General features: G+C 40.4%; 1 protein-coding gene across 1 annotated transcript; it reads left to right on the forward strand.

Annotated features, from left to right (window-relative positions):
- Positions 1-27: 27 nt before the first annotated feature.
- On the forward strand, positions 28-17,924 carry atp10b (ATPase phospholipid transporting 10B). Its single transcript, XM_085370239.1, has 21 exons — positions 28-437; positions 3,635-3,839; positions 4,144-4,229; positions 4,542-4,648; positions 6,489-6,620; positions 6,840-6,967; positions 7,117-7,369; positions 7,745-7,941; positions 8,696-8,860; positions 9,302-9,824; positions 9,915-10,015; positions 10,104-10,230; positions 10,334-10,518; positions 12,870-13,137; positions 14,594-14,670; positions 14,762-14,887; positions 14,990-15,190; positions 15,304-15,384; positions 15,544-15,648; positions 16,331-16,518; positions 17,660-17,924. Exons 1-21 carry the CDS (start codon positions 28-30, stop codon positions 17,922-17,924), a joined length of 3,930 nt encoding a protein of 1,309 aa, XP_085226365.1.
- Positions 17,925-20,615: the final 2,691 nt, after the last annotated feature.

The raw sequence follows: 20,615 nt of genomic DNA on the forward strand, positions 1-20,615 counted from the left end.
GAGGAAAAGGAAAAAGGACAGGCAACCATGACGTGGAGGAGCCCGCTGGCCCTGGTGAGGGATGCCCTGCGAGGTCAAAGGGCACGGGAGAACGAACTCCGCAGCTTAGAGTCTAATCTACCTTATGAAGGATTAGAGAAGGAAAAGCAACCTAACCGCTACTTCCCATCAAATGCCATCAAGACCACAAAATACAGCCTCCTCTTCTTCATCCCCATGAACCTTTATGAGCAGTTTCACCGTCTGGCCAACCTCTACTTTGTGGGGCTTGTTATTCTGAACTTTATCCCTGAAGTGAATGCTTTCCAGCCAGAAATAGCCCTTATCCCAATTTGTGTCATCTTGTCTCTGACCGCTATGAAGGACGCCTGGGAGGACTTCAGGAGGTACCAGTCTGACAGGAAGCTTAACAACATGCCGTGCTTCATCTACAGCAGGTAACTGACTAGATGACAGTCATGTCCCAAATATAGAAACAGCTGTGCCGTGCTGTTTATGCACGACGTGCCCCGAACGATCAACATCAGTGCTTGTGATTCCTCTCTTCCCTGCTGTTTGATTGCGTAGATCTGTACAATTGTGTTCTACCTCCTCTGCGCTGCAGCACCCCCGTGGGAATTTTCGACTTAGAAATAGAACATGTGTGGGTGATTATTCCTCCTTTGAAGAGCCTCATAACAATATCTCTGACTGTCACATTGTGCACATTTGATGAAATCCTCGTTCGGGCATTGCGTCAGCAAAGACAGTAATGTTAGACGTTATCTGTTTTTTAGAATTACTGGTGAAAAATGAATAATTCACAAAGGAGGATAAACTCCGTCATTTCCATCCCTGTTGCTGCTGTGATTTTGAAGTACAGTGGGACATGGAGGAAGTGGGGAGGTGGGTATTACGTGAGACTGGAGACACTGCCTCCAATGATGAAGCCTCAACTTCTGGTGGGGTTTATAATTAACCCGCCGCCCGCTGCTGGTTTCCCCAAAGAGACAGCAGAGGTGTTAGGAAGCCTCATCTGGGGGAAAAGCCCATAGTGTGAATCTGTGTGTGTGTGTGTGGTGACAGGGTCCAGGTGGCCTGAAGGGTGGTCTCCAGACACAACATTTCAAACACTTCAGAGAACACGCCGGTCCATCTGGACACTAGTTGCCTCTGCTTCACACACAGAGCAGTTGTGCGCTGCTGTGCAGGTTCCTGTGGGTCTCTCACGGCTCACTGGGAGGGGATGCTAAAGCTTCATTTTGGGATCATAAAGCTTAGAGCAAAATCACTTGGTTGGGATTTCTTCGAAGTATACAAATATTTCCTAAAGAAGCTCAGGGATGGATTTTTAGACCTCCACACACATCCTTCCTTTCTTCTTGGGAAGCCATTTTTACAGGCATGATGACAGAAGCCTTTCCACCATCTTTACCTGAAAAGACCCACGTGGAGGTGCAGACTGATGACAGAGATCAGACTTTAATCAATCGGGCCATCTCTTAAGCACGTAGTTCCCCCCCCATTATCTCGACATAATTTTGTTTTCAAAGCAGTGTGAAGTGTTTGAGCAGAACGTGCTTATCTTCTGGCTCATTCTACCCATCTTGTCTCAAACACTTGTCAGTCCACCTGCGTGGAAACATGCCGAGCATGAAGCATGCCGGCTGTTTGTCACAGCGTTTGAATGCCACGTCGCCCTCTCCTCTTGTTAAGTATGTCTCACCGCATAGCAGCAGGTGTGGTGACAACCAGTCACCACACCTCGCAGGCTGTTCCCATATCTGCTGTTTAAATCAGCTAAACAAATCTGGCTGATATTATATCATCACTGCTTTCAAGTATCCCTTGATCGCCAAAGAAGTAGGCAAACTAATAAAGGAGAATCAATAATGTATTTTTTTGTAGTTCTCTAGAAAAGAAACAAATGTGGCTGAGAGCAGTTGAATTTAATAATTGTGAGTCTTGAGGCTGTCTCCATTAAACAGCTCACCGACCCAACAACTTCCTTCTAACACTCGCCAAGTAACATGTTCAAGTATTTTTTCAACTGTTATTTGTGGCACACAATGACTACTGCGTAATTTTAGGCGCAAATGTTTAATCTTTGAATAAAGTCAGGTTTTAGGGAAACAGGTTTCCCCTATTTCCAGTCTTTTGTTCTAAGCTAACTGCCTCGTGGCTGTTAACATTAACAGCTCGTCAGCTGTGTGAGTCTTCTTATATAAATCCAAGTAAGAAAGCATATGTCATAAAACGTGTCAGAATGATTGATAAAATAAATCCGAGGAATGATGTCAAAGGCTAGAGCACACACTTAACACCTCCCACACCTGGAATTCAACTGCCTGATGTATAAAAAACAAAAACTAGCGTAACAACTGTAAAGCCTTCTGGACATGAAAAGGATTGTGCGTGCATCTCGTGAGATTAATAAGCACAAGAAATTAAAAATATATAAGTCTGCGGTCCTGGCTTTGTTTGGTGTGAGGCGTGGTGTTCAGTAGTAGCTAACCGATCAGGTCCTGCATGCAGAGCAGCATACCTGCATCTCTCACCCTCATGGCTAAGCCTCACTACCTGGGAACAGCCTCATCTGTTAATGTTCAACGTGCAGTACTTCGTTGACAAACACCATCTCTACAATTTTCCTTTTCTGAAACACATATCACAGTTTGTGTCGTCATCCCCCCGAAAAAAGAAACCTGATATAATTTTCTCTGCTCCTGCTGTTTACGCTCTGACTTCAACCACTTCATAACACAGCACACGTGTGATTCCCCAAAACCTACCTTGGAATTTTTAAAAAGAATTCGAGGCTAGACTCTCAACTGATGTTTAATAAGGATTTTTTTTTTTTACTGTGAAGTTAAAAAGGTAAAATAATTCATTAATTTAATTTAATTTAATAATATAAAAGCTGTTGTATTTAACTAATACCGAAAGCAAACTGTTTACTTCGTCCTTACGCCGGGCCTTGAGCCCACAACACCTTTCAGATCTAAAGTGTTTTAGTGTTGTCACTTTTGAATGAAAGGGCACTCCAGAGGACCACGTATGAAGGAGAGCATAGATTTTGGACTGTATTTCATTTTTACCTCCACCATTGCCATTTATACTACACCAAAGTAAGTAATTGGTAATTAATGGATTATTATTGTGCAGAAAAACTGAGATGGACTGTTGAAATGGCACTTTTCTTATATTATAATGCTTTAAATGTGTGTAAACATCTTTAGACTGACTGAAAGGGGGATTTCGTAAGTTTAGCCCACTTTAGATCAAAGTGGACCACATGAGGCCCACATTGTAAAATGAGTTTGACTTCCCTTCTTTGTGTTATAGCCTGCAACCCTAATAATACTGTGCCACTTAAGAAGTGCAATAATTTATTTCTTCTTTCTTTTGAGACCTCCAGTTGTTCTGTTGTATCTATTGGTAAGTATTTTAGCTGCTTAGTCTGGGCAATCATAAATTGCAGACATCATCAAAAGTGTTATCATTTGCATACATTTATATATATATAAAAAAAAGATGGCTATGTCTTTAATGAATGAGACAAAAACCTCAGCATAAATTAGTATAAAAGTTTTTAAAAAGAAAAAAAAAATTAAGATAAAAATGCAATGATCGCTGGCACCTGACATCTCTGCAGGAAAGAGAAGCAGTTTGTGGAGAGACACTGGAAAGATGTGCGAGTGGGAGATTTTGTGAAGGTGGTTTGCAATGAGATCATTCCTGCAGACCTCCTCCTGCTTTACACATCAGACCCCAACGGTGTGTGTCACATAGAGACAGCCAACCTGGATGGAGAGACCAACCTGAAGCAGAGGACAGCTGTGTCTGGAGTCTGCAACACGGTGAGAGTTAAATCTGCCTCCCGGTTTTTGTTTTCTCTTTCCTTCTTTCTCTGCGTGACTGAAATTGAATACACTCTGAAAACAGTCGTGCCATGTCCGGATGTTACTTAAAGTGCAAATCATTACAACTTGTCAAAGTAAGTGAAGACATACCTACTGGATTACATAGCTTTAACACATGTATTTGGAGAGGGATTGCCATTCCCGGGTGCAGGAGACATCTTGAAGTACAGGTTAAGCTGCATTTAAAAAGTTTCCATTTGTAATGATTTTCCCGTGTCTCTTCTCTCTTTCCTTTTCCCAGCATCCAGAATTTGAGCCTGAAAGCTTCAATGGGATCTTGGTGTGTGAAAAACCCAACAACAACCTGAATCATTTCAAGGGTTACGTGTGGGTATCAAATACACAGACAACATGAACCCCTCCCTGCACCCCCAGTTTCTATTAGCCTTTCAAAGCAGCCAAGCAAAACTAATTCCAACCGCCTTGCTGGACTTTCTGATTCAACCAGAGGCATTATTGGGGCTGTAATAGACTAGAATCGATTTTCTCAGGCACCACGGCTCTTACAGGTGGTCTGCCTATGCTGGCCAGCTATAGACATAAAGCAGGAGAATTGCTAATGGGGAATATATAAGCAGTAATGAATATCTAACGAGATCTGACAGTAAAAAGGAGGCTTCTCACTTTCTCCTGCTGCAGAGAGAAACCCGATAAGCAGAAGGTGGGAGCTGGAATTGAAAGTCTGCTGCTGCGAGGCTGCACAGTGAGAAACACGGACCATGCTGTTGGCTTTGTGGTATATGCAGGTATATTTTCCATTTTCTCGGCTGGTTCGCTGTTTTAACCTTGAGCTTTTAATGTTTGTTCCCACCACGATTCTTGAAATACTGAGATCACAAGAAGATGCTTTTCACAATCTACAAGCGTAACTCTACAAAATTACTATTTAAAAATGTCACATTTTCTTTACATTTATTCATTAAGTTTCCCTTTATTATTCTTTACTGTCAGAAAAGTAATTATTGTGCAGTGTAATGAAGCCAGCTGCTCTGTGAGACTTACATAATCATAATTGTAATCACAGACTGTATAAAAAGGACAGAAGTAGCCATTGTGCCTTCACCCACAGTTTACTTATAGTATGCATCTATATCAACTGGTCAGTGCATTCACCTAACAGCTTGGGGTTTTGGAGTCAGAAGTGACCAGATTTAGACCAGAGGGTGGATTGCTAAAGCACAAAAAGAAAAAAGAAAACACAGGAAAAAACAAGGTATAGGAACTAGAAACCTGGACGTCTTAAGGGGTGTGCAAACAGGCGAAGTGGGTGGGTCCTGACTGAAGCAACTAGACTACCACCAAGAGTGACGTGTGCTGACTAGTTATACACAGAGGGCTGGTAGGGGAAGTTGAGACAGGTGGGTAAAGGAAAGTTAAAAACGAAACTAGTTAACATAATAAAACAGGAAATAAACAACAACCACAAATGAAACCAGCAGATGCTAAAGGGAGGAGCAGATGGTGAAATAATGAGGGAGCTAAACACAAATAACAAACTCAAAATAGGACTGAGTGAAAAACAAACAAGGGTTCAGAACCAACCCTAGAACAGCTGATCATCTTCACCAGTATTCACACTTCATATACACTAGGCCAAATAGTGGTATGTAAATGAAATGAAAACAGAAACTCTACTTAACAAGAATCAAGAACAACAATGACTTCAAAATTCTGGGACCAAAGCCTGAGACCATGACAGCACTGGTAAAAAGCAAAAACACAGATGCTGGCTTGTTTTTTCACATATCGAGGTCCAGGTCATGGGAGCAGCAGTCTAAACAGAGACATCTAGACCTTGCTCTCTCCACCAGATCTTCTGGAGGGACAACGAGGCATTGACAAGCCAGCTAAGAAATAGAACTCATCCAGACTGTCTTGCCTACATTTTGGTCCCAGTAGGCCAAAACACTTCACCTAGGTGGAGCTAGGAGCCATCATAGTCGGATGCTAAACCACCTCATCTGGCTCCTTTAACTGTGGAGGAATTTACAGTCCACTCTGAGTCCCTCTTAAATTACTATGCTCCTCACACTGTCTGTATGAGAGAGCCCTGTTGCCACTTGTATCAGCGACATTATTCTTTCTGTTGCTGCTTGTAGCCTCATGACCACAGATGAAGATGGGAACATAGATGTACTGGTACATCAGTCTTCATTGTGACAAACTGGTGTACCATCGCTCAAGGAACTACAAGTATCAGCACTTCCACCATGGCTTCAATTTTTAGCCCCATATGCTAATGTTAGCATGCTAAAAAAAAAACAAAGCTAGCATGATGACGTTTGCCACCATGTTTAGTGTTTATTTAACATTTTAGCATTTATGAATTCAGAGTCTTGGACTCAAGAGATCGAACAGATGAAAATGATGTTCATTTTGCATAAATGTAATAGTAGTAAATGTAGTATTTTATTACAATATTTAAGATTTTTTGCTTTTTTTAGTGAGCACAACCTAATGTGATGCTGTGACAGTGGCACAATGACAGTAAAGTCTCTTATGTATTATGCATGTCTTAACGTGTGATACCGATTTTCACTCACCATGTGGGGTGTGGAATCAACACCTTCTCCTCCTTCCTTTAAGGCCGTGAAACCAAGTCCATGCTCAACAACAGCGGGCCAAGATACAAGCGCAGCAAACTTGAGCGGAGGCTGAACATAGACGTCCTCTTCTGCGTCATTCTCCTCTTCACCATGTGTCTTATCGGAGCACTAGGTCAGTAATGAATTACATCTCTTAGCCGTAAAATCGCTACACAAAATGATTCATGTTTGATGGCTTTACATTTATGAGGGGACATTAACTTCCAATAAAAAAATGGGCACAAGCCCAAGCTCATTTCAAGACAGAAGACAGAGGACGGTATGCTGCTAAAAATAGCTTTCCTCCGTGCACTGCAGTCAGTGATTAATCCTGCTGTCCTCCTGTATGCAGGTCACTACTTATGGCTTAATGCTATGCCTGTTGTCCCCCCTTACCTGGTACCCCCCACCAGCGGTCAGCTGGACAGGCCTAGTCTTACTAGTTTCTACATGTTCTTCACCATGATCATCCTGCTGCAGGTACTGCTCTCTCTGACGGTTTGGAGGGTGTTGTTATTCATTTTGAAGTCATTAAACTAATCTTCTCTCCTCTTGTCTCATTTACTGTCCTCCTGTTTACTCTCTGGGTTACCTTTCACCTTTTTTCTATTTACTCCTCTCCTCTAAAGATCCTGATTCCCATCTCTCTCTACGTATCCATCGAGTTGGTCAAGATTGGCCAGATTTTCTTCATCACTAATGATATTGATTTGTACGACGAGGAGACTGACAGCCGCATACAGTGTAAGGCTCTGAACATCACAGAGGACCTGGGGCAGATTGAATACATCTTCTCAGACAAAACAGGCACCCTGACTGAGAACAAGATGGTGTTTCGGAGATGCTCCATCATGGGAACCGAGTACCCACACAAAGAGAACGGTAAACATCTTCACTGAGTTAGTTTAACCTAAAGCTGATGCAGTTTAGCTAACCTCACGATTATGACCTGTTTTGTAACGTTGTTACAAATGGTGTTTTCATATGCAGATTTCTCCAAATGAAAATTTGGATGTCTGATTAAATCAGACAGAAAACTAGGATAAAAGAATCAGAAGGTTATCACTAGTTTAACAGAAATATTAAGAGAGCTCTCTTAATTATTAATAATCTTGTTACCTTGCTGAATACTTTGGTGTTTTGACTTACTGAAAGAGTCCTTCCACTCAGCTCTCTAATCTCGGATTTTAAACAGTCCCTCAGCACTGTTAGTGTTTTAATGCATGTGTCGACATGTTTTTGGGGGGTGATTTGCAGCCATCCGCCTGGCTGTCCTGGATGAGCCCGAGGCAGAAGAGGAGGTCATCTTCAACCAGCATGCACAGCCTCTACCGACTCGTTGGTCCTTGGATAGTGAGGAAGCCAATGTTGAAGACACACATGGCCATGGCAGCCGACGCAGAAGCAAAGTCACAGGAAATGCCCAGAGTGATGTGGCCTTCAGCAGCCCACTGGTACGATGATGTTTATTTTTCTTTTTTCTCTCTGTCTGGATACCTGCTTTCCTCCAAATCTGTTGTTCAGTTATTGCAGAATCCACAACTTTGGTTTTAAATGAGGAAGTCCGCCCTCAGCCTTATTTCATATCTGAATTCTTATTTCAACCTAATTTCAAACTCTTACTTTTTTACCCAAATGTGACCCAACCTTCTGTCAGAAGGTCCCAGTCCCTGCTGCAGATGGCCGAGCTGCTAGGTGTCAGTGATGAGCACATCCATTTTGGCTCAAAGCTGCCCCTGTGTCTGTGACAGGACATATGGTCATGCTGAGCATCATTTGGCACAGGCCGGTGATGTCACATAAACTGTAAATGTGCACTATAGATTAGTCACCGTCGTTTTGATTTACAGTACAGTGACTCTGCGCCTATTTTTATCTGCGGGGCAGAGAGCGGAGGCCTGGGCATACAGGCGGAGACAGAAAAAGTCTTATGTTTATGCCAGCAATGTAGTACACAGCCCATCTTTAGCACTCCTCATGCTGCGTCTCAAACAGAGCTGAATGCTCGTATGAACGTACACTTCCTCCCTTCCTTCTGTCCTTCTCTCCTCGCAGCTCTTCCTTAAACATGGACCAAAAAAACCCACAATGAAAACAGAGAAACGTTATCCAATCTCCTCAAGTCAAAGCTGGAAAAGCGTAACGTAAGCAATAAATCTACTAATAAAAGTGTTTCATTAACAAAATCATTAACTTGCTCTCCGACAGGAAACTGAGGTGGTCCCAGACGGGAAGCTGTTTCAGAAGATTAGCAGGACATCAAGCGGCAGCCTCAGCCACAGCCAGAAGACAGATGCTTACCTGGATTTTTTTCTGGCCCTAGCCATTTGCAACACAGTGGTGGTTTCCATGGCAACAACAAAGAGAAGGAGGGTGAGTGCTCAGTTTGCTGCGACAGTGGATGGGAAGTAGAGATGGAGGGCACATCCGGTGGAGAAATGATAGATTAAAGATGTGCCCTCTTTAAACTTCCAGTGTCCTATAACTATAAACTTTAAATAGAACAAAAAAAAAGAAAAGAAAAAAAAACATTCTTCACTAAATTGACATGGAGCAAGTGGAGATTTGCAAACAGGGCAAGCTTCATTAAGTTGAACATTTGCTGCTCTGAACTGTGCAGTTCTGAAGTCTGGCAGATGGATGATGGATGTAATCTGTGTGTTTTCCCCCCTGAGTTCACAATCAAAGGTTAATGCACAAACAGAAACTGAGTGGAAGAAGAATTGTTACTGGGACGTTTTGCCATATGTGTAATGTGAGAAGAGGTCTTCCTAAAGCTATTTAATGAATTTCTTGATTCTTTTTTTTTCTCAGGTGAGTGTGTCTCCACAAGCCAAGCACACAAATACTCCACTGGAAACTTTATCCAGCCTGATGAGAAATGCTGGCGGCATTTTTAAATTCTGCAAGCGCAATCCCAAGAGACACCGTACCTTCACAGAGGACTCAGAGGAAAATTTTCAACCCTCTGGACAAACAGAGGGGGTCGACACCACCGGGCTCCAGCCGTGTTCGCCTCATCCTCCATCCCTGAGCGACGAGCCCGCGCTGACCTCAGATAATCTGAGATATGAGGCGGAGAGTCCAGATGAGGCTGCCTTGGTCTATGCTGCCAAAGCATATGGCTTCACTCTGCTGTCTCGCACCCCTGACAGCGTTTCAGTGAGACTACCATCTGGGGAGGTGCTGGATTTTGAGGTGCTGGACACCTTGACCTTTGACTCCAACAGGAAGAGAATGTCTGTGTTGGTGCGACACCCAATCACCAAAGAGTATGTGCTGTACACTAAAGGCGCAGATTTTGCAATCATGGAATTACTTGGTACACCCTATCCAGGTAAGTTGAGATAAGAGTACATTAAGTACTTATAGTATGCATCTATATTAACTGGTCAGTGCATTTCTAATTAATTTGTAATATTTCCAGAGCACTTCAGTGGCAATAAGAAAAATATAGCAACTGTTACTCAGCGTCATCTCGACTGCTATGCTAAAGAGGGGCTCCGCACACTGTGCATCGCAAAGAAGGTGCAAAATCATACATTATCCTATTTACCAGCATGATTTACTTATTTAAGTGAAGCTATGTTTCATTTTTTTTCTGCATGTGTTTCAGGTTGTGAGTGAAGCAGTGTATAAACGCTGGTCAGTGGACAGAAAGAACGCTATGGCTGCTATAGAGAATAGAGAGAGGCTCGTCATGGACACTGCTGTGCAGCTAGAGAAAAATCTCACCCTGCTAGGTGACACATCCACCAATCGTGCATTGGTTGCTGTATACTGTATATCTTTGTGATAATATTTGTGTGCGAATGGTGCCTTTATTTGAAATATGTCCACGTGCAGGAGCTACAGGCATTGAAGACCGTCTGCAGGAGAACGTTCCAGACACCATCCAGGCACTGCGCGAGGCAGGGATAAAGGTGTGGGTGCTGACAGGTGACAAGCCAGAGACAGCTGTCAACATTGGATATGCTTGTGGGCTCCTTGAAGACGAAGACCTGGTGATAAATATGGGCTGCAAAGACAAGGTGAGGAGGCCTCACATTTAAGGGTTGCTGACTGAGGTGTTTTTCATTATGGCATGTGTTGAAAATGGAGCATTAATTTATTTTTCAGGAAATCAAAGTAATGTACTTAGGTTGTGCAACCTACAACACTCATGTGCATGGTAAATATGTAGGTAGTACAGATTCGGCAAACAAGGGAAAGTTCCCAGGACGAGACACAAATCCCCTTTGGGTTGTGTCAGAAATGACATCTGACTTGGAAAAAAAAATCTGCCACCTGCTGTGGCGACCCCTTGCATCAAGGCACCAGTCAAAAGTAGTTTTATCCTAGGGGGCCAGTGTACTCCTAGTACCTGTCCCAAGCCTGGATAAATGTGGAGGGTTGTGTCAGAAAGGGCATTCAAGATGTTACACTAAGCTAACTGACTAACGGTGGCATCTTCCTATTTACAGTGCAGATTGTGGTGTCGAATCATGGAATCTAACTTTTAACAAAAAATAATAATTTTAAATAAAAGGTTAAAATAAAATCTTCTTAATGTCTATCTTCTGGTGATTTAAATAAGTACACAATATGATAAATTAGAGGTGTTGATTTAGTCAGAATAAGGAAATCTGACCAAAAAGTTGGTGGAATTTTATACAAGAATTTCTACACCAGTCAAATCAGAAATTTACCTTCACTTTCAGTGTTCCTGATGCAAGAGGAGAGGTGTTCCCAGTTTTCAAGACAAAAAGTGCCACTGTTTGAGTGTTAAAACTACCACTAATTAAATAAAACAGAAATTAAAGGGAAATTTACAGGAGACTCAGAAAAAAACCTGAGAAACATTCCTGGGTGCCTAGTTTTCTGTCTGGAGATTTGCAGGTGTATGTAACAGAGCAGCGATGACCCTCTGCATGAAAGAAGAAATCATCAAAGCAAGTTGTTATGTTAAGAATCTACTGGAGCAGATTTTTTTTTTTAAAAACAGCATTTCTGTGCTCTTGCAGTTTGATATTGTTTTATAAAAAAAAATATTGAAGTTAAATGGCATAGCTGACCAAAGAGCACGAAGTAGAAGACCATTAAACTGTTTGCATGGTTACATTTAATTGTATCACATATGTCTGAAGAGGAAAATATTATAGTGCGCATATCGATTTCATTAAAACAAAATTTTTACAAACTTTTTGTAAAAGATGTGGAATTAGTTTAAATCCTGAACCCTTTTAGTTCACACCATTAGTAAATAATAAATACTCTAACAGGGTTCAAAGGAAAGAGGACCATTTCCTCCATTATTTTAATTCATCAAAAACTAAAAACATTGTGAAGACCGGAAGCATTAGTAGCTAACAGATATGAAAAAAGTCTATTAAACATTGGCCTTTTAAAGCAAATTAGGGACATGTGTAATTTATATTTCGCAGAATCACATACAGCTTGTTTCAGGGGACAACACTGATTTTCTTTGATGGTCTTTCAAGGAAAGTTGTGTGTTTTCCCAGCAGTAACTTCAGGGTAGGTTTCTCCTCCTGTGAGCTTGTATCCTTCCAATTTAAATGACTGAACCTTTGTGACCACTTTTACATTTTAACTAAAGGTCAAACCTCCGCATTTCCATCAGAGAAAGATAAGGTGTCAGGTGTGGCCCTGCTTCTCTTAGGTCATTAAAGAACTGGTACCACCGAAATGAAGCCTTCATAACAACCTGACCATGTCTAATCATCGGCAGCCTCAAATAGACTGAAATTGGCTGTCGGCCCTGAGGGATACATGTGGGACTTTCTGAAACAAACGGGCTGCTGCGCTTCCCTCAGATGGACTAGTCACTGATGATGAATGGAGTGAGATAGCCTCAACACAATAACTAATGCTTTCATATCTAATTACCAGTCTAATGTTCAAACCTCAGAGGAAATAATTCTCTCATAATCCAGAGTGGAGGCATATTAGAAGCGAACCATTTTTTTCTACCATCATAACTCGGTGATCACCTGAGAGATACACTCCCACAACCACCGTCCTACCAAAGCCTAAAGAAATTTAAAATAATAAAAATAGAAAAAAAAACCTTTTTCTTCCATCAGTTTCCTTTTTGTTTGAGTTATTTACACACAACAATGATGAGTCTGATGGGACCAGAGCCTGATATCTGCTTGTATTCAGAAATCATGAATGTGAATCAGCAGTAGAGTAATCGTGTTGCTAAAATACCAAAAAAATGGGCGTGTTTATTTTTTCTGGAAATCTGTCCAGAACCCAGGCATATTTAGTTTTCCATTATTAACAAAAGAGAAACAACAATTTTATTTTTCTATAATATTTAGCTCACGTTTGACAAACTTCAAAGCAAAAATCATCTAAGTGATCAGCTGCTGTTTTTCAGATCACGTGTACGAACATCCTGGACTGCACCCTGGAAGAAGTGAGGAGGTACAACGCTGATCCTCGTAATGTGGATACCACCCTAAACATGTCTCTGGTGATTGACGGCCTTACCCTGGACAAGGCTTTGTCGCCGGACCTACTGGATCGCTTTGTGGCCCTGGTGAAGCACTGCCGCGCCGTGCTCTGCTGCAGAGTCACGCCGTTACAGAAGAGCCGAGTGGTGAAAGTGATCCGGGAGAAACTCAAGGTCATGACACTCGCCGTTGGTAAGAAAATCAATGAAATGCTTACATGTTCAGTAAAGTAAAAAGTTGATTTAATGTGTTCTTGACTTCTTCCCATCATACATAAAATACAGTAAAAAATAATATGAAAGTGACCAAAAACATTTTCTTTGTATAATTTTTGAACCAAACACTAGAGCTTCAGATGCAAGATAAAGACCTGAAACTTACTTTTAAAATTAATCCATGCTGAGGTCAAACACAGGTACACTTTGGGTCAAATATTTCAAGAGGTAAAACTAAAAGAATAAGGCAAAAAGGAAGAAGTCATACTCAGCTCATACTAAGTTAAGTTAAAATTGTCACCTGTATTTGGAGCCCACTTCAGATGTTTGTTTGATCGTTGCGCTTTAGTTCACTTCACAGAAAGCTGCTCCTACAAAAGAAACTTTCACAGGACTGTGAAGTTTAAACACACCCATGATTCAGGAACTTGTAGAACCACCTTTAGGAACAATAACTATAAGAAATTGTTTTCGTCATTACTTTATCAGTCTCTCAAATCATTATAGAGGAATCTTTGGCTCTCTCTACAGGTATCAGTTCACTGAGGTTTGCAGGTATTTGTTTATGTGCACAGCTCTCTTAAAGCATTTCAGTCAGGTTGAAGTGTGACCAATGCAGCATCACGATTCTTTTCTTTTTTTTAATCTTCCTGTTGTAGATTTGCTTCTCTGTTTGGGATGATTGCACGAGTTAGTTTCAGCTTAGCTTAGGAGTTGGTTGACTCAATGACTGCAAGATGCCCAGCTTCTGCAGCTGCAAAACAAATCCAAATGATGCCGCATCCATCACCATGCACTTTTGTGAGGTGCTTGTGATGATATGCCATGTTTCGTTTTTGCCAGACGTGGTGCTATGCATTACTGCCAGACATCTCCACTTTGATCCCACCTGTCCAAAGGACCACAAGTCTTGTGGTTGGTTCAGATGTAACTTTGCTGCCATGTTGTTTTTAGAGAGAAGAGGCTTTCTCCTGGGAACCCTGTAAAACAAGCCATACCTGTCCAGTCTTTTTCTAATTGTAATACATTATTGCATCATATTGCACCAGACCAGCAAACTTATAGCAAATGATCAGTTTGTTTAGCAGCACCTGGCTGCTACTTCGTAAGTCCTGAGGAAGTGGTAAGGATGTGCTTACCGAGAAAACCTTTATTTTCATGCAAATGTATGGTTATCAGAGAGCTTTTTAGAGACCAAACACAGGGCTAAATTAGATAAATTAGTAATCATGCTTACACGTTTCCTGATAGGTTTCGCATAGCAGCTTAAAATGTGATAATAAGTCAGTGTCATGTTCACTAACGACTTACATCCATGTAGTAAAGAGAATAAGACTCAATACAGTGCATAGAGTTTGTGAATCGAGTGAATCTTAAAACATTTTTAAGCTTCTGTATAAACCACTAAATCAGCGTCTGTGCTGTGTTTTCAGGTGATGGTGCAAATGATGTAAATATGATCCAAGCAGCTGACATTGGCATTGGGATATCTGGACAGGAGGGGATGCAGGTTGGAATTGATTTCTTTACCTCCATGTATGTGCTTTGTTCTCCTGCCTCACAGCCTAAAACACATCAAAACTCCTCTTTGTCATCTGCAGGCCGTCATGGCCAGTGATTTTGCCATATCTCGCTTCAAACACCTGAAGAAACTTCTCCTGGTCCACGGACACTGGTGCTACACTCGACTGGCCAACATGATCATTTATTTCTTCTATAAGAACGTGGTGAGTGTTATATGTTATATCTGCATCCCGATGCTCTGCTGTCTAAATTAACATCCTGTCATGATTCATCCTTTAACCGTCTGTGTTTAATATGTTTCCCAGGCCTACGTAAACCTGCTTTTCTGGTATCAGTTCTTCTGCGGATTCTCTGCCACTGCCATGATCGACTACTGGCTGATGATTTTCTTCAACCTTTTCTTCACCTCTGTGCCACCCATAATGTTTGGACTCATGGACAAAGACATCTCAGCAGAGATGCTGCTGGGTGTGCCCGAGCTGTACAAGACTGGACAGGGTGAAGGGGTTAGTGACACTCCCAAAAAGTCATGCGAGCGTTCGGTCTTGAATAAAAATGTGCAGAATGCTTTGATTAGTTTCTGTCTTCATGAATTCCAACTTTTGTGTTGTTTGTTCAGGATTACAGGTTTACAACTTTCTGGGTTTCCATCCTCGATGCCTTCTATCAGAGTCTGGTCTGCTTCTTTGTTCCATATTTTGTAAGTGACACATTTTAAACAGTCTAATCTTTGATTGCATTAAGTAATGCTTTCATAACAGGGCGTCATTTGATTTATTTACTGGTTAACTACTCTTTGTGATAACTGCTTTCTTCTTTATATTTGATAGTGTACTTAACTTAATTACTTGTATCTCAGGTCTACCAGGATTCAGACATTGATATGTTCACTTTTGGAACACCTATGAACACATCTGCTTTATTTATCATCCTGATGCATCTGTCAATAGAGATCAAATCCTGGGTGAGTTCTGAACTGACATAATCATGATATACCTCAGTAGAAATGTCTTTAATTCACTTCTTTTTATTAGTGCATATTCGAATTCTAACATTTTTTAAGACCTCTAAACTGGTTTTAAATGAAAGGAAGACACACATAAATTAGAAAATGCAATAGAGAGCTAACCCAGATGGTTTTTCTATGTTTCCAGGAGAAAAATGTTCTTGAAATCTGGATGATGTATAACAGCCTCTCTGTGAAAACCTTGTGAATATAGGCAGAATAAAGTAAAACTAAGGAATAAGGATCTACATCATTTTTTCAGTATTCATTTTTAATCCACAGCTTTTACTCCAAATATTCAAAATACAAATATTCTCTTTTTAGAATCTCTTTTTATCTCTTTTTAGAAAGACTAAATTTTATTTACTAACAAACCACTAAACTTATTCCTAACTTTTTATACATATGCATATTTTCCAAAATGTTAAGTGAGGTATTTAATTTATATGCAATTTCAACAGAAGGTAATAATTTTTTTTAAAGCATGGAAACAAAGTAATGCAAAAAAAAAAACTGATGAAGAATCTTATTGCTGTAAATATTTCTCTTGCAGCAGAAAACAGAGAATTAACGGGTATTTGTTGCTAACTGGATTGTTTCCACCACATGTAATTGCTGTTTTTTGTCATTTGTGCCGCAGACGGTGGTTCACTGGATAATCATGCTGGGCAGTGTGGCATTGTACTTCATCGTGACACTCGCCTACAGCGCCGTCTGTGTAACCTGCAACCCTCCCTCTAACCCATACTGGATCCTCCAGAGCCAGATGGAGGACCCCATGTTCTACCTTATCTGCATCCTCTCCACTGTGGTGGCTCTCCTGCCCAGGTACCGTGTCTGTCACTCTTTAAGCTCAGTGGAGTTGAAGATTTTTAATTGTCCAGAGTTTTGGGGTGTATTTGTGAGCACTTTCTAGCGTTGGTAAGTCTTTTCAGTGTCAATGTTTAACAATCACATAGTCTAATTTTAAAATATGAGCAGCATAAGGTGGGTTTTGCTCTGTATTTCCCTTCATTTCTACTTTAAGGAGTCACCAAATGTGAAAGGATGTACATATACTTACAGATCTATTATTATAGAAAAGCAACAATTAGCTGCACAGGTGTTAATTAACACTAAGGATATTAAACTCTAACGTTCTCCATTTTTTTGTCATATGACAACCAGAGGAAAATAAAAATGTTCTGAAATTAATAATAATTTCTTTTAATAAATGTATTTTGCGTTCAGCACAGTCGACGGTACGGTGACTCAAAACGGAATAAAGAGAAAAAGCAGCAAATATTCTCTATTTTTAGTTAAAGAATGACTCATTCAATGCTGAATTCATGTTCACAATATAACTCACTTCTTAATCGATTTTCAAAAAACCCATTTGAGCAGTTTTCCTATTATGTTTATATCTATTTCCTAATACATGTCTATTTGTGTTGGATTTTCTAGCCCAATGGTTCTCAACAGCAAATCTGAATCATCCTGCGGTTTTTAAAGGGAGCAGACAATGCTCCTTTTCTCTAATGCTACCCTTTTCTTAGCCACTTAAAATCTTTAAAAAAATAATAGAACATCTCTGCACAAAAGGCCATAGATAACCTTAGATGAGCGGCAACAGAAAAAACAACAAAAATAGAAATCACTATTTTAGTCTACATTTGCACACATATTTAAAGCTAGCGGGTCTCCTATTTTAATTACTTATATTGATCTAGAGCACGCTTTGACTTGTGTACATCATTAACTGCTATGCAATTATGAGGCTCTTACGGTGTGTAAACCCTACCTGCAGAATTGTAGTTAAATATTGTTAAACGTGAAGGTCAAGAAGGACTGCACCACAGCTTGGTCTTCTTCTTCTCGGTTGCTGATGCGTCTGAAAGTGCTGATATTTAGAGAGAACGCTCTGATTTACATCAAAGGGCTGCATATTTTTCACTGGCCTACTTTCTCACCACCACACTCTCTCCCTCAGGTACATTTTTCACGTGCTGCAGAACTCTATCGCCCTCTCCCCGTTCATACAAGCTAAGCATCTGGACCGTAAGGACCCCTCCATCAGAGAAGAGTGTATGAAGGAGTTGAGGAGCTACAGGGGCGGCGGGCAGGTCAAACGCTCTAGGCTCTCTACCCCACCCTCTCCCACCCTGGAGACCCCTGTGGACTTCATTCACGAGTCTCTTGCGGTTGCTGATATCATGGGGGATGATTTCACACTGAATGCCACAACTAAAAACTAGCAAAAGTCTGCAGACTCACAGGGAACATGAAGGGGAAAGGAATTCTAAGATGGTTATTTATTCAGAGGATTTTATATACATGAAGTCCCCCTGTATACATTGTTTCATTTTTGAAATGCAATCAGGGAGATACTGCTGCTCTCTAACTGGAGTTTATTTTGCAATAAACTACGTGACAAAAGCATGTGGGCCGTCTGTTCCTTCCTCTCCTCCTAACAAAGTAACACATAAGCCTGTTAGTTTCCTGATGGGGTTTCAGCGCATAGTGGTAACCCAATTAGTCATGCCACCCACCCCTTCAAAAAGTGGTACTTTTCCAGGACAAAATGCTTAGCTGGTTTAGTGTGGTCCTCTCACCTAGATATCCTAAACAGCCACAGTTACAGATCCTCTATTTAATTTGCTGCCATTATTAATAATATTAGTGGCATTTATAAGCTAGCCTTGGAGTAATTTTTGTGTTCGGTATGCATGTCTGTGAAAATTACCATGGAAATGCATGGAAATCAAATTTTATTTTCCACACCAACAACCAGTGTGTGTGTGTGTGTGTGTGTGTGTGTGTGTGTGTGTGTGTGTGTGTGTGTGTGTGTGTGTGTCAAGCTTTATGTAAATCCAGCTGGAGCATCTACATCAAACAAGCCAAAAAAGATAAATTTAGAAGAATCAGAAGCAAAGACTTCTGAGCTACAAAGACTGCTGCTTTTTTTTAAATGGAAATCGAGTGTGCACAAGCAAATCCACTTGTAAAAAAAGGCTGAGGTATCATTGGTATACCCCATTATACAGTAGCAGCTCTGCTTATATAACGTCCCATTCCCCCCCCCCTCCGGTTAGATCTTTGCTGCCCTCTAGAGCTGAAAACGAAGTGCTGCAGAAAGGTCAAACGGGACAAAGTCAGCTTGGATCAGGCTTCACTGTTTAGGAGATCATGCAACATTAAAGTTATGTAAACATGTTTTTTTTTATTAGTATTTAAATACAGCCTGTGTAGAATAAAAAGCAGTTTCAATGAAGCTGACATCAATGCTGCACATACACAAAAACCACTAACAATAAGTGATATAAATTTATACAGCAATTCTTCTTCTACTAACTACATCCACGCAAAGTAAACAAATACAAAACAGATATTTACAGCTGTATGTTGGACAGCGTGTCATTGCACATCGTGGGCCTGTAATGGTTCATTTGTACCTTTTGCACAAAACTATCGTCGTAATCACATTTGATACAAATACTTCAGTTTTAAGTTGGTACTCCCTTACAAGCAAAGAACCAACTAACTACATGTTAAATCCCACAGGACAATAATAAAAATAAATAAATAACTAAATGTAACACTCAAAAAACAAATCACGCCCAAAGTGCTGACTTTAAGTAATTTGATTACATGTTAATTTTCCATGTAATGTTACATTTAAAGGAATCTGGTAGTACATTTTATACCAAACATATTTCGCTTAATGATCACTTATTTTAATAAATAAATCTTTGATTTGATTGATTTCAACTGCCTTTGCCTCAAAATTATTGCTTCGTGTTTATGAGGACAGCAAATCTTTTTTTTAAGTGCACATGTTTTTGTTTTGTTTTTTAAAAAAGGAAAAAAAGAAAAGAACATAAACTGACCACGTCACCACATCACCTAATCTGAGTTCTGCATATTCATTTCTGTTCAAAGCCTTTAGTCAAATACCTGCTATTACCTGATTTTTAACACCTGTCAACTAAATGAAAAGACGGCAAAGTAAAACAGGCCAACAGACAAAAGAGACCCATTGTGTTTTCCATGGAGGTGTGACTCGCTCCGGCTCAACAGGAAACTCCTGTCCTTTCTGCAATGAACCAGTATCACTGTGGTTAGTGTCCTCACCTGAATGCATGCAAATGTGGTTAAATTCAGAAAAATCTGTAACTTGAGGAAGAGTTTTAAATTAACTGGTTAATTATTTCATTAATTTTAAGATTTTCAGAAAGATTTAGAAACGTAAAGAACTTGTGAATTATGTTTGGGGGATTTTTCCCTACCAACGACCAGCAGATGGCAGCGTCACGCTCTTTTATACACCATGGTTACAAATGTAGCCCATCATTCAACTGCAACCAACATGTTTCATTACAACATTTAGTGACAGACAGAAAGCAATCAAACGTTTTTATGCATGAACTATTTTCAGAGAAGTGTATTATTCTTACATAAAATTCATTGATGGTACACAACAGCTACAGAAATTACCCATAGTGAGCGGGCCAAGACGCGCCGTGAAGAAATGTTTTCACCTTTCCTAATTTTTTTCCCAGCTTATTTCTCATGCTTACATATTTCAGATCACCAAACAAATTTTAATATTAGACACAGAAAACTGAAGTAAGTACATTTTGCAGTTTTTTTGAACAATGACTTACTGAGAGAGAGAAAAGAGGTACCCAAATCTACCTGGCACGTGTTTGAAAGACAAATTCCCCCTAAACCTGATAAGTGGTTGTGCCACTGTTGGTAGCAAGAACTGCAATCAAACTATCTGCTTTAGGACCTGGATGACCTGCTGTAATTAATGGAACCATAAATTCTGCTCTCTACCAGAAGATCCTGAAGGAGAATTTCTGGTCATCATTTCATGGACTGAAGCTCAATCAAACTTGGGTTACGCAGCACGGTAATGATTTGAAACACATCAGCAGGTCCAC

The sequence above is a fragment of the Diplotaxodon limnothrissa genome, linkage group LG2, assembly GCF_057381915.1.
Source record: "Diplotaxodon limnothrissa isolate DT_005_m linkage group LG2, D_limnothrissa_male_GT1.1, whole genome shotgun sequence".
NCBI lineage: Eukaryota > Metazoa > Chordata > Actinopteri > Cichliformes > Cichlidae > Diplotaxodon > Diplotaxodon limnothrissa.